Source organism: Eupeodes corollae, chromosome 1 (genome assembly GCF_945859685.1).
Source record: "Eupeodes corollae chromosome 1, idEupCoro1.1, whole genome shotgun sequence".
Taxonomy (NCBI): Eukaryota; Metazoa; Arthropoda; class Insecta; order Diptera; family Syrphidae; genus Eupeodes; species Eupeodes corollae.
The window spans coordinates 269106951-269122443 of NC_079147.1; the positions used below are offsets into that span (position 1 = coordinate 269106951).

Genomic DNA, 15493 nt, shown 5'->3' on the forward strand with positions numbered 1-15493 from the left:
TTTTGTACTTGCATACATTTTGCAGATAGTAATAAAAGATAATGAATTTTCATTTAACTGAGATTGGAGTGAATAATAAATTTTAAGTAAACAATTTTGCAATTTAACAGAAAGAGATTTGCAATAACGGATTAATATTAAGGAAACAGCTCAAAAATTGTTTAAAATAAACTAAATAACATTGCATCTTCATTTTTATTTTCTGTTTGTCTCTTGAGCTTGATTGATGATATTTGTTTTTGAAATAGTTGACATTTTTATTTATGGAATTTCAAAAAAAATTGAAATTGAAGTTTATTTTTGTCGAGATATTCAAGGCAATATGATATTTTTGAAATGATTTTGTTTTATAAAAAAGAAACTTCAATTTAATTTTTCTAAAAATTCCTTGAAATTTTACCAACGTCGATGTTTTGATCAGATCAATAATTTTGCAATATTTGTATTTACTCTCAAGATATTTGATCCGATTTTTGTCCAGTTTTGTTTGTAAAAAACGTCTATTGAATTTTATAGTTTTACTTCGAATCAAAAATATTTTATGCAACAAAGAGTTTTTTATCATTGGTAGACAATTAACATGAACCCAATTAACCCCATCTCACACTACAAATATTTGTCAAAATCTTTAAGCATTCTCATTTTAATTGATCAAACTTTGATCATGATTTAAATTCTTTTTCTCGTTCTTCAAAGAATTCTTTAGATTTTTACTGTATCAACTATGTTCATATTTCTCAAAAACAATAACAAAAACAAAAAGTTGTTATTGTTTTTTTTTATTATTGGACATTCCGAGTACTGAGCTAGACTCACGCAAAAAACCCAAGCCAGACATTTATTCCACAATAATAATCACATACAGCCATCATATTAATTGCCCTGACTTTGAACTTCTTCACGACGACGTTTATTTTATTTGAATTAAACGTGACACAATATTCAATACTTTGTTTAAAATAAAAAATATTAAACTTTAGGTATGGAGAGACATTTTTTTATGTACATCAAGTAAAGCTTAATCATTTGGGTCAAGGATGATTACTTTTATAGAATCTTAATGACACAATTGGAGCAACAGAAATTATTTAAAAAAAAAAACTTATATAGTTGTTTTTGTGCAAAGCGTTTAAATGATTGAGGTCCCAAGATAAAAAAACATGATTTCAAGCTTTCAATTTTTACTCAACACGAAAACAATTAAATAATATAATTGCAAGAAAGACATTTTTCAAGCCACACCTTCCGGCACCTATAAGAATTTTGTTTAAAAAGGAAATCTTAAATACATTTCCATAATAATTGCTCAGAAATCAAAAGTATTCGTAGACAATTTTCAGAGAAATACATTTCATTTGAATAAATTTTTGTGTAGGGGAGTATTGGGTTAAGGAGCATAGAGCAAGGCTCTGTTTTCTCTGACTCACTTCGAATTCATTTAACTGTTTCTCTGATGAATGTAGACTCAGCTTTTCATATAAGTTTTTAGATTCACATCATTGTCCTTCGAATGTGGAACTTGAATGTCATTTTGTGATGAGATCATTAAATTCAGATCTTGACAGCATGTTCGTCCAATAGGGAAGTAATATCGGTGTAGAACTTAATCCTTCAAAAAGTAAATGCTATCTTCTCCAGTCGAAGTCTAACCTATCTCCAAGGATGATAATATTAGTAACTCTCAGATAATTCAATAAATTGCTTACAACTTCTTATCTGGCTGTGATTCTCAAAGCTTTCATTCTTCCAAACCTTCAATGCAACTTCTAATATTGGGCAGGTGTCCTTATAACCAACTTAAATCTTTTGGAAAGAATGAAAAACAAGTGACCTAAAAATGCAAAGCACTATGGAAATATATAGTTGCTTTTAATTGTTTTATAGTTCTATTGAAATAGGCAACTTCATTCCACAACTCTAACAATTCTGCTTTAATACCTTAAGTTCTCACTGGAACGTTCTTTCAGTTATAAAAATTTTGTTCTTCAACTGCACATCAAGAATGTAGAAAGCTGTACCCTGTTCCATCTCATTTTGATGTTTAAAACTTTAAAACCAATGTATTTTTAAATGCTTCCCTATTTTTCTAACACTGACACTGCTTTAAAACATGTTAAACGTAGTTCGTATACATTTCAAACCAAAAATGGGTACTTTAAGTAATTTAAATAATTGTGAAAGTTAGCAACTTGACTCCAGTTTCTCCTACAGTTCTGTCTACCCCTAACCATAATCAACTACGATTCTAATTTATTTGACTTAATTTTTAATATTAAACCTTTTATTTATGTCTTAATGAATGCATGCACATTATTCTATAAATATAATTTAAATTCTAATTCAACAGCAATGAAAGCAAAACAAAAATTAGCAGAACAACAAAAAAGTGGCAAAGTTAAGTGGTAAAGTTAGTTTAATTCGATTGATAGAGGAAAATACTTGTAGCACAACAAAGTGGCTATATTATAGAGGTTCTTTGTTTCGATATTTTGTTTTGTATTTGATCGTATTTGATTATTATAAATATTTAAATATCTAATCAATCGCCGTAAACAAACCTGTATTTAAGCTTTGTTTAAAATTTTGACAAGCTTTATGTAGTATAATGGCACCCCCATTACACACTTAGGTAGGGTCACGGTGCTTTGAAAAAAGTAATTATACTTATAAATATAAGTACCTCCAAGTGCTTAATGACTTTTTTTTTAGGAATATAAATTCAATTAAATTAAGTTACACCTAATTATGCATGGCAATTTAACAAACGTATATAAACGAGAGGGTATTGATTGATGTACATTAACGCTTGTCTATTAAACATTTTTTGTTCAAACATCCGGTGTCATAAATAAACTTTAAGATAAGTTATACTTCAATACTTATATTTAATTATAGAAATCAAATATCCTAACAAAAATAATATAATAAAAGATATTTCTTAGCTTTTTAAATTTCTTTATTTTAGTTCTTCGACTTAACTAGTTTCAAGACTAAAATCTAGTTATGTTCTCTCAGCCTAATTTGGATGTACATAGGTTCAATCGATGGAATTAGTAGTTCATTAGAATCCCCAACTTTAGTTTTATTTTCGGGCTTCCCGTCGACGTGAATAATCAGTTTTTTCCAAGACCTTTAGAAGCAATACCCAAACATTCCCATGCTTTAAAATTACCGGTAAAAGAATGTACGGTTTCTTCTAAGCAGAATCTTATCGTAGGAACAAATAACAACACCAATTCAAAAAACTTTGTCGGGTCTCCCTCTACTACCAAAACGTAGTACATTTTAAACAACACACAAGCTTTTCCATACGATATTTTACTTTCACTAAAACATGGTTGAATGCCATTATCTTAGACATGGAACTTTTTGATCAAGAGTTCTTATTTTTCAGGAAAGATCGTTACGTGGATAAAGCAAATAGCTATTAGAAATAATTTTTGTACAACTTCATTAATAATTCGTTTAAACCTGAAATTCTTCCAAAAAGCCTAGCCTCAGCTTTTGTCGAACTCTCTCTTGAACTTGATTATTATCATCAACATCGCTGGTTTGGATAGCAATATTCATCTTTTAGGTAACTTTAACATCTCATTTATTTACTGGGTCATATCAGAAGACTTAGAGCATTATTGAGTTCAACAGGAGCTTCTATTATAAGACCATATTATCTCCCCGGACTTACAGCAAGTAACTTTCTGAATATCTATCTTCTTTTGGTATTGAGAATAGACCAATTTCAAATGAAGTTGACGTTGCAGTTTCATACTTTTGAAATGTATTACAATCCCGCATAAAAAATATCGTTCCTCTTAAAATACCGAAATTTTCCAGCCTTTGGTATCCATGGTATACAACAAGGCGTGCAAAAATTTAGATCATGAATCTATGTTAGCCCCTTGGAAGAATTTAACTCTTTCTACAATTATTTATATGCGGAACATCTTTTAGATATGGAAAGTTCTCTTAAACTTTACCCCAAAAGTTTTAGAGAATTTATTAATATAAAACGCATATCTGATGGCTACCTAGTAAATTTTACTTATGTTAAAGATAACTTAGTTAGCACTCCAGAAATTTGTAACGCGCTTGCTTACAACTTTTAGCAAGCTTTCCTGGACTTCTTTGAATAATGTTCAAATGACGTTAGACAAAACGTTGGATTATTTTTCTGGTCCAGATAGAATTCCTCCAATGGTCTTGAAAAAATGTAGTGTAATCTCCACTTCTTCACATATTGCACTATCTCTAAGATCAGGTAAATTCACAAGATTTACTATACCAATTTTTCAAAAAGTTAACAAGTCTTGCATTAATAATTACACCCAATCTCTAAACTGTCCTGTATACCCAAACTGTTTGAACAAGTTGCTTATGATAGTTAACTGCAAGAATAATATATGCATCCATCAACATAACCTTATGCGAAAACATTCGACAGTTACTAATCTACTTACATTTGTGCATAATTGCTCAAATACTCTTAGAACCCCTATGTCAAGAGCTCGATACACTGATTATTCAAAAGCTTTTGACAAATCATAATATCATCACATTTAAGCTGATGGGGTTCCTTCTCAGTTTACCACATGGAATTCATTTTTATCTTTCATTTCGAAATCAAAAGTTCCCCAGGGTAGTCATTTAGGACATCTACTCTTTATCTTTTCTTAATCATGCACAACTTTCTGTTCGATACAGAAACATTTTAGATAAAGTATGTTCAACGAAACTTCATATGTTTTGCCTCAAGAATGAGATCATAAGGATAAGGATAAGGCTTCTTCAAATGCAGCCTTTTTCGAAAGGGAGAGTTAATAATGATATTCTGGTTTTTCATCAACATTTAACTGACGTCATTAATGCACCTGATTTATTAAATTGTACAAGTTTGAACTTCCATGAAAGTAACCACAACACCCGTAGTTTCCAATTAATGCATGTTTTTCAACACCTTGTTAAATTTTTCAATAAGGGCAGGTAAATGATTTATGTAGATGACGTGGCGTTTGCTGTGTGGCACGTTGCACCGTCCTGCTGGAACCACAAGTCGTCTATGTCCATATGGTTCAATTTAGGCCGTAAGAAATAAGTTATCATCGTTATACAGCGTTCACTGTTGACGTTGACTCACTTACGTCAAGTACGGACCAATTACGACGCTGGCCGGCCTAAAATCCCTTCCAACCAAGCAATTTTGCTTGTTTACTCAGCCATTTATTATTAAAGACTCGTCACGGCGCGCGTTGTCTATATGGTAATAAACTTTGAGCTCTTGGGTCAGTTTGATCTTGTATGGGTGTACGCCCAAGTCCCGACGTAAAATTCGCCAAGTTGATGTCTGCAACGAGCGCTTATTTTGATAATAAAGTTTTATCATTTGAACGTGCTGTTTAATCTTGCAACTTGCCATGAAGATTTGGCATAGACAAAAGATTTGACAGATGTCACCAAAGCAAAATGGCAGCTTCAGGGTGGAAAAATCTACCCGCCAATTTAAAACCCCTTTATACTGTAGTATCCGTGGCATGATGGTTAGTACGTTGGACTGTCATGCGAGAGGTCTTAGGTTTGATCCCTGCCTGTGCCACATAAAGTTTTTTCACGGGTACTGCCTCTTGCGAGGAATTGACAAATTCTCCAAGAGTAATTCTTGTCATGAAAAAGTGCTTTCTCAAATTACCCGTTCGTATTCGGACATCCCTGCAATTACTCGCACACAGGAGTGGTTGAGAGTTGTAAGTCACTAGGCCCTGGTTCACTACGGACTGTTGCGCCACATAATCTAATATACTGTGTTATATGTACTTCATATTTTTAAGAAGAGACAACTGATTCGAACTCTCTGATAATTGATTGTCCTTCCAGAAACGAAACAATATTTTATTCTACAGACGTCCAATGACTTTACAATTTAAGTATAATTTACGAAGATATTTATCAAAAACTTATTGAGTAAAGATTTAATTCCGAAAAATGTGGATTTAACTGGCTCCCTGCATCATTTGCTTCTAAAAAGTTGTTTTCTTTTCTTCTGATAAATTTTTAAAACAATATAATTTTGTGAATATATATTTCAACAAAGTCCAGTGGTCGTAAAAATAAAATGCTTGTTATTTGAATCGAAGCTTTATTGTTTCCTGCTAATTGATTTATAATCAAATTACTTCATAAACACAACGAAGTTTCCAACAATAATTATTTACAAACCTTATACGTAACGTATGATATTACCTATGAGTAATGAGAAAATAATTTGAAAATATTGTTTAAATTTTAAAAGGAATTCATAAAAACTCTTAACTGTTTCTTGTTTACAAAATTTAAAAAAATAGTATACTGTTTTATTTATGCAAGCAAATACATTTATTATAAACAAAACAAAATTAGTAATAAAATTATATTGTTATTTAAGTTTTAACTAGTATTTTTAATATTAACTCTTGTTTTTCTCTTCTCTTTAATTGCAGATAACCCTCATTCATCATGGAAGTGTAAGAATGAAATTTTATATTTTGTTTTTGCAAAATTGTATATTTGTTTCTAATTATATATTTGTTTACGAATACAGGACGATAAGGGCAGAATCGGCAGATCCTGTTGACTCAAAACTAACTTGCGGTGAAAAGACATCAAATTTCTTTGGAAATCATTGGAAGGGACTTATAGTATTTTTTACTCCCTTAATATGTCTTCCAATAATGGTTCCCAACTATACACCTGTGAGTAAAAAATTATTAAATATTATATATTATTTTATTTTATATGATAATAATTATATACAAAAATGTAATTTAAATAATTTGTTTAACAATGTAACAAAGCTTAAAAGAATAGTTTATGCCAAGGCTACAACAGGCTTAGTTCTTAGACCATTTCCTTAGCCTTTAAAGAATCAATACTAAAACTAAAATTAAAAAAGTTTTTTGGAAATGTTAATTAGATTTTAAATCTTTTGTTAAATAGAACTGATGTTTTAAGATTCTGAACTGTAATAATATTTTTTTTTCAATATATCAAGCATATAAAAATTAGTACAATTTGATAACGACAAAATAAAGTAAGTATTTAAAAAAAAAGTACCAAATCTCAATATTGAGATGTTGAGGCCAAGGCCATATACTCAGCCTCTGTTGGTAGAAAGAGCGACACTAGGTTGTCTCTTTGCATTCCACGGAATAGGTCCTCCTTGGTATTTAAAGAGATAACCTGTATTTGATTTTCTGTCATCTGAGTCACTAGCCCAGTCAGCATCCGAAAATCCTTCTAAACATCCTTCAATGGCTCGAGTGTATTATAGGTTGTAATTTATTGTTCCTTTTATATAACGGAAAAGTCGTTTAAGGATTATTATTAAATCTTGATAAAGGAAGGATTATTATTAAATCTTGATAAAGCCCCCACTGCAAAGGATAAATCTGTGCGACTTACTTGTGCTGCATATAAAATGCTTCCAATAGCTTCGTGATATGGAACGGTTTTCATGTAATCAGTTTCGTGTTTGCTTTGTTGATGTGTTTCTTTTATAAGCTTTTGGTTAATATCTAAGGGTGTGGATACCGGATAACAATCCTCCATGTTGAATCGCTTGAGAATATTCTTTAAGTATGTCCGTTGGTTTATCCATAACTTTCCCTTTTCTCGATCGTGAGTTATTTGCATACCAAGCACAAATTTAGCTTCTCCAAAATCTTTCATCTCGAATGACTTAGCCAAATTTTCTTTGATAATTCTTTTTTCATCTTTGTTGTTTGTAAAAATCAGTATGTCGTCTACGTAAATAGCGACGAAAGTTGTATCTGTGATGTTTGTCTTGTAATAAATACACGGATCGGATTTTGATTGTTTAAGTCCAATTTCCTTTAAAATTTCATCCAATTTCTTATTCCAAACTCTGCTAGCTTGTATGAGATCGTACAGTGATTTCTTGAGTATACATACTTTATTTTGAACATTATCAAAACCCTCAGGGAGATTTATTGAGTTCAGTTAGCAGGAAAGCAGTCACAACATCCATTTGATCGATATCCAAGTCATATCGCACAGCCAAACTTACAAGTACCCTTATGGACGTCTACCATACGAGACGGGAGAAAATATTTCTTGATAATCGATCCCTTGACGTTTCGAATAAACCTTTACGACCGATCTAGCTTTATATTTTTCGACATTACCACTTGCATCTTTTTTCGTCTTAAATGTTCATTTGGAATTTATGGCTTTCTTTCCTTTTGGTATAAAGAAACTATTTCCCAAGTGCCATTTTTCAAAAGAGCTGTAGACACATGTTCGCTCTTCATTGCCTCAGCAACTGCCTCAGCATCTGTTTGGATCTTCATCATTGTTGCTGGCCACGTACGATAGATAACCGTATCTATCAGGTGGATTTCTTATTCTGGTAGATTGTCTTATTCCTCTCTAAGATATGATTCCTTCTGAAGATTCTTAAACAATAAAATCATCTTGGGCATCCAAAAAACGGTTTTTACTTGCCGTTTCGTCACTTATTTCGATTAGTATTTCATTGCTTGAATTCACTGATGGAATTTCGTCTTCATTCCCCACTGAATCATATTCTTAAAGAATATCACAATAAGGTATATCGTTTGTTTCACCATCTTTTGGAAAAATTTGCTAGTGGAAAACTGCGCCTTGACTTATTAGGACTTCTTTTTTCTTAACGTCATAGAAGCGATATGATTTTGAGTGTGTGTAGTATCCGATAAAAATTACTTCTTTTCCTTTGGCAATGAGTTTCTTCCGCTTTTCCTTTGGAATGTGAATAACTGCTTGACAACCGAAAACTTTAAGATGCTGTACTAGCTGTAGATTCACTCTTCTTCCACTCCAGATTTCTTCAGGTGTTTTTCTTTTATACCTTTGCAAGGTGTTCTGTTCGTTAAATACGCAGACTTTTCATGAAAAACCATCAATGAATAGAAGCATGTGCTCTAAACCTCCAATTGATTTTTGTTCAATCGGACCACAAAGATCTGTGTGTACTAGTTCTAATATTGATTTTGCTCTAGTACCAATTGAGTTAAACGGCAGGCGTGCCATTTTACCTTCGATACATGTGATGCAATGGATTTTTGAACTATCGCAATCAATATTCTGCACCACTTTCGGAATCATAGCTTGTGTGGTTTCAATCCTTGTAGGTCCAACACGCTTGTGCCAAAGTTCAAAGTGTGAAGGAACATTTTTTTGTAACATACTCGTACGCACTTTGGTTGGGTGGTATGTTGAGCCGGAACATATTTTTCACCAAGCTTGCAGTTGCAACAACATTACCCCTTTGGTCTTTCACTAAACATCCATTCTTGAACAATTTTCGAGAGAGATAAAAGATTAATGCATAAGTCAGGAACGTGAAGGACTTCTAAAAATTCAACCTCACTTTTTTTGAATTTTCCAATAGATACATTCATATCGACTTTACCTATAACTTGGACTTTTGAATTATTTGCAACAATTACCTCAGAGTTAAGATTTTCCATCTTACTTGAAAAGCATGCACTATTTGAGCACATGTGAGCTGATGCTCCCGAGTCAAAATACCATTCTTCTTTGTCAAGGGCCGTGACGGAAAAACATCCTAACATCGCATTCTTCTTTTCTTGATAGTTCTCATTCGTTCGTTCGTTGCAGTTGTAACATTTAGGACCTTTAAAGTTCTTATTCCCAAAGTTTTTCTTGTTCTTGCCAACAAAAGCAGTATCTTGACTTGCACCCAAATTAACGTCTTGAAGATGTTTGGTTTTAATAATGTCTCCTGTAATAAGAATCCCAGAGCTTTGAATTCCCATTATCATTGCATTGTATTCTTCGGGAAGACCAGCTAAAAGCATTGATCCTATCCATTCTTTATCTAGGTTAAGACCAACAGAACTGAGCTTGTACGATGTATTTAAAACATCATTAACGTACGCATCTACATTAGATAAATCTTTCAATTTTGTAGAACAAAACTTTTGGATGAGCCCAACTATCCTCATAAGACCAAAATGTTGACAAATTTTCTGAAGAGAATCCCAAATCTCCTTAGAGCTTTGCAATGTCTTATATCAAGATAAATAGATTTTTCAACAAGCAATAATAAGCTCCGATTTTGCGTTTAAGAGCTTCGTTGCATATTTCTCCGTCTCACTACCACTCGCTTCCCCGAAGCTTTTCAATACTGAATTTCGTTTCAGACATCTTTTCTCAATACAAATTTCCTTATTATTTTGTATTTAGATCGTGATAAGGCCCATAACCTGATGTTTTAAGATTCGGAACAGTAATAATATTTATTTTCAATACAACAAATATATAAAAATTAGTACAATTTGATAACGATAAAATAAACTAAGTATTTAAAAACAAAGTATCAAATCTCAACTTTCAACAAGAACAAACGTTTTGATATATGGAAAAATGCCTGTGAATTGAACATATATTTTATAAAAGTTTGCATACTAGTCACGTTTGACCAATAAAACGTAGAAACTTTTTTCTGTTCTACTGGTGAATACATTAAAAATAAAAATTAAAAGTAAAGTTTAGGTAACCGAAAAATTATTACTTTTTTAACAAAACAAACTGATACTAGTTCAGCCTTCTGCAAAATGACTTTTTAAAAATATGATAGCATTTCTGAATGTAAGGCATGTTATTGTTAAAAATATGTAGCTGTCTCTCAGTCGTTGTCTTCCTCTACTACGCCAAGCTGGGCAAACTAGGCTGAGAATCCCCTCATCGGCATGCTTTCTTCAAAGCATATTTTTCAGATGAGTTGGTGCCAGCGTTGCCGATGTGGCACGATCGTGCCATTTTGACACGGAAATTTTCTCGTGGCACGGTGACACGAAAAGTTTAAATATGGCACGTTTTATTATGTCAATCTTTTTACATACATCATAGTGTCAAACTGCAAACGCAGTGTCAATATTCATCAAAAGAACACTTTATCAAGAACCATACTTAATTTTTTAGAAACTTATAATATTCCCATATCAAACTTAATTGGTAAAAAAGGGGGAGTTCAATATTTGCTCAAGCAGTTGCACTTCACATTTGTTGCAAATACGTATTTCAAATGCGTAAGAAATACATGAATTAGCCAAATGTGTATATAGTTTTTTTAAAAACAGTCCTAAACGGCAAAGTAAAATGGCAGTTTTTAAAGAATATTTCAATATTAAACAAAGCAAAATTCCAAAAATTATTTCAACTCTCTGGTTTTCATTTGTGGCATTAAATTTTTGTTAAAAAATTGGATGGTTTTGTCTCATTTTTTTCTACTTGCTGCAAAAGAAGAAAACAGTGAAAAGTCAAAAAGACTCCTCACCTACTAAATGATAACAGAATAAAATCATATTTCAAGTTTTTGGATTACGTTCTACCTTCTACAGGCAAACTTATTTATTAATTTATTAATTTCAGATATAACTGTTTTTCATCAATTTTTCCTAAAAAAAATTTTTTAAAAGAAGATTATGTTAATTCTTCAAAAAACAAAGATGATATTTGCTATGAAACCGGAATCTGTAAGCCAATAGATGATATTTTTTTGGGATTTGAATGCACAGAAGAGGTTCGAAATTTAGAAGCTAACGAAAAATTCAATGTTTTAAAAGATTGTCAAATATTCTATAAAAAACTTTTACGAGAATTTGAAAGAAAACTTAATTTAATGTTAATGTTATAAATGCGTTTAAAAAATAATTCAAACATAAAAAGTATTTTGCCACACTTCAATATTTTGATATCAGAATTTTCTCATCTACTTTAGTGCGAGAAAGAGGTTATAAGAAAAATGTTTGGGCTAGCGTTTTTCTTTAAGATTCAAACACGTTTAGGCTTAAGTTGTATAAATTAAAAAATATAATTGATGAAGCAATGTTCATTAATATTTCCAAATTTATGTTTGCCTCACGGAAGTGCATCAGCAAAACAAGTGTTTTTAAGGCTAAATAATATTAAAACAAACAACGAAAACATATTGTCATACAAAACAATTAATGCTATAATGTCATAAAATGAAATTATTAGGCCTAATAATTGTCAAAATATTAACCTTCAGATAATATATTTATTTAACTTATTATAACAAAGCTTTATTACGTCCTTATGTTTTTATATTATTTATACATATTTTTAATAATAATACCTACTCATGCACGAATCGAGGAAGTGATTTTTTTTAAATAGTAATAGTATTCAATTAATATTTATTTTTAAAGAACAACTTGAGTTTAATTTTCGTATGGCACGTTAATTTCATAAATGGCAGGTTTTTTCAAAAACCGAGGCACGAAAATTTATTTTTTGGCGGCAACGCTGGTTGGTGCACACTCCCTATTAAGTCATCGTCTGCTGTTTTCAATAATTTGACAACGATGCTGTCAGGTCCAGCTGTTTTGTAGGACTTCAGTTGAATTTTGCTATCTCCCTTACAGGTGAATTAGATTCGTCATCGCCGTTATATAATTTGGAGAAGTAATCTTTAAATATTTTAAGCGTCGTCCGCATCTTCCAATTTAAGAAACTAAAAATAATCACAAGGCGATTGCGCAATCCACTGCTGCAGTTGAGCCAACCTTATTTTTAAATAAGTAAGGTCCAATCAGACAGCCAGCAAAATAATATAATAAAATGAAAATAATTGTGAAATGACTAATTTTGAAAGTCTACGAAAAATTGACAAACCTTTTCTTGCTTAAAACTTAAGTTCGTAGTTGTTCTTGAGCTTAGATTTGTCTATCAATTTCACTTTTGTTTCCTAAGTCGGTGTTTAAAAATGACTTAAAGGTGACCGTTAAATATCCACCATTTTTGTAGTAATATTTAATAATATCAAAGCTATCTTGAACCGAAGGTAATAGCTTCAAAATCGATAACTGCCCAAACAACGGGCTACTTAAAAAAAAGAAACATCTTATTGGAAAACCCTTTACAATAAGAAAAGAAATAAGTAAACATTTGAAAAAATTTAAATGCAAACATTTTGTTCTGAGGTAGGTTAACGCGTTTTAATGAACAAACAATTACTAACATATGTTTCACTCAAATATTTGAAAACATGATGACATTCTGAAGCGGCATTGCAGATCTTCTGAAATTCAATATTTATGACACATTAAAATGTTTAGAAAATATTTACTTTTGATAAAGCGGCTCCAAGAAAAAAAGTGAAAATAATACAAATAAATAAACACAACTGCTCATATTTAAACAGATTCTATTATTTTGTAAATAAGTATTAATGTATGTAGAAGGGTTTTTTTCAGAAACAAAACACTATACTAATTAATGTTTTTGTCATGAATGTTTGCTTTTGACGTGCTTAGTAGTTTTTCATTTGTAATTTTGTGTCAATCTTCAAATAATAAATTAATTCAGAGAATTAAATTAGAACATATTTTAGCTTTGTTTGAGTAATAAATAAGTACGAACTGATATTAACATGATTATTGAATATTGGATCCTTAACATACTTCCTTAAGGCGGCGCTAAGAGCTGTGCGAACTACGTTGCAAACTTCTCCATGTAGCGCGGTCCCTAGCTATGTGTCTCCACTCACTTCAACTTGGGTGAGGTCACTTTCCACTTGTGTAAGCCGCCTGATCCGCAATCTTACTGCGCTGTCTTGTGGGCTTGGATTTGAAGACTTTCCGGGTCGGAGCATTTATCTCAGTCGTTAGACTTTTCTTTTCCTGTTTAAGTCTACGTCGCTGTATAGCAAGAACATCTCGTCGTTCCATCTTCTCCTGAACTCACCTTCTTCTGCTTCCATCCGCTTTGCTTATAAAACGGGAATGATTAAGGTCTTATATAGCGACACTTTTTTGCTCGAGAGAGGGCTTCGCAATTGCTTTCTAAGCTCAAAGAAGCAGCCTCTGCCTCAATAATTCCAAAAGCCCCATTGACGTCATGCTGAGTTCTTCCGATTTTGTCAATGTCTACAGCATTATGTTAGTACATACTTTTGCACTATTTCTTCAAGGCCACTGCTAAAGCAATCGCATGAAAGTTTTTTGACATCGAAAGGTTCGGTTAAGTAGCAAATTCCCTAAACGAACAAACGGAGTCTGGCAGGAATGCTAAAACAAGGCATGGTTCTATACAGCTTGTCCCTGTAGATGGTGCCATTTGCGCCCTTGAAATCGATGAAGAGATAGTGGATGTTGATTTGATCTTTTTTTTTGTTTTTCTAGAATCTTCAGTATCAGTGAATATTTATTTGATAAACTGTGGACTTTCCTAGTCTAAAACCACACTGATAAAGACCTATAAGGTTTTTGATGATGGGCTTCAGACGTTCACATATTACGGCAGAGAAGATTTTGTAAGGTAAAGGAGACTGATTCCTATATAGTTGGTGCACAGTTAAGAGAGTCTCCTTTTTTCAGTATCGGGCAAATACTACTGAGACTGCATTCATCGAGCATGCTTTCTTGCGACCATATTTTACAGATAAGTTGGTGCATGCTTTATAGAACTTGGCATTCAGGTCATCTGCTCCAGCGGATTTATAAGAATTCAGCTTAGATATGGAAATCTTAACTTTGTCTAAGACGGGATTGTTGGCTTTCTTCGTCGTCTATATTGAATTGATCATCCTGACGGACATCGGTTCGTAATCGCCGTTATACAGTCTGCTAAAGTGGTCCTTCCATATCCTTGGACTAGAATGCGGTTCCAATATGATGTTTCCACTTTCTTTTTTTGCAGCCTTCGATTCGAGGTCTATGTGCTTGTAAATTTCTTTTCAGTTGCTCGGGAAACTTTCGAACTGCTTTTGAACCTCTCAACTTAACATCTTCGTCCGCACGCTTCTCCTGCTCTATCTTTTTCCTTTTGTGAACCTCGGTGTTTCTCTCTTCTCTTCTGCTCATAGAACTCGTGAGCAGCTCTCGTCCTTCAATGGAACGACGCTTTGCGTGCCTGTTGCTTGGCTGTATTTGTCCGCTGACAATCCTTATCAAACCAGGGGTTTTTTGTTGGTGGCTACTTGAGGCGACTTATTTGATTGCATCACGGTTATGTTGTTTGGTGATCTCTTGTGTTGGAGCCGTTGAACGTTGTATTTTTTTCCCAGGATCTCCCTGTTTTGCCTTGAATCTGGAAACCCGAAGTGCTACCTTGGACACAGAGAAAAAATTAAACTATGTAATTAGTTCTTTTCTCTCTGCCTTGGAAACAACGAGGTTGTAGTCAGATTCAATGTTAGCTCCTTGGAAAGTTAAGAAATATATAATGCTGAGAGCGTGTCTAGCTTCGATCGTAATATGGTCAATCTAGTCGATGGTAGATTGATCTGGAAAAACACGAAGGTCCTTTGTGGTTGTTGAGTTGTGAAAATCGCGTATTAGCTATTACGACGTTTCGCCCCCAGCAGAATCGATGAGCTTAAATCCGTTATCGGAAATTTTGTCGTGCAGACACGATTATTTCACCAAAGACATCTCCTTTTACAACTTACTTACTTAAGGTACAGTCCTGTGTG

The 15493-nt window shown here is 32.6% G+C and overlaps 1 protein-coding gene across 1 annotated transcript in view; it reads left to right on the forward strand.

Moving 5' to 3' along the window:
• The window catches only part of LOC129953989 (protein I'm not dead yet), a 57059-nt gene that overhangs the window by 22750 nt on the left and 18816 nt on the right, over window positions 1–15493 (forward strand). Inside the window, exons 2-3 of the mRNA XM_056067565.1 lie at window positions 6471–6494; window positions 6572–6722. Of these exons, the coding sequence (XP_055923540.1) occupies window positions 6487–6494; window positions 6572–6722 (159 nt within the window). The 5' untranslated portion in view covers window positions 6471–6486. The remainder of the gene's footprint in view (window positions 1–6470; window positions 6495–6571; window positions 6723–15493) is intronic.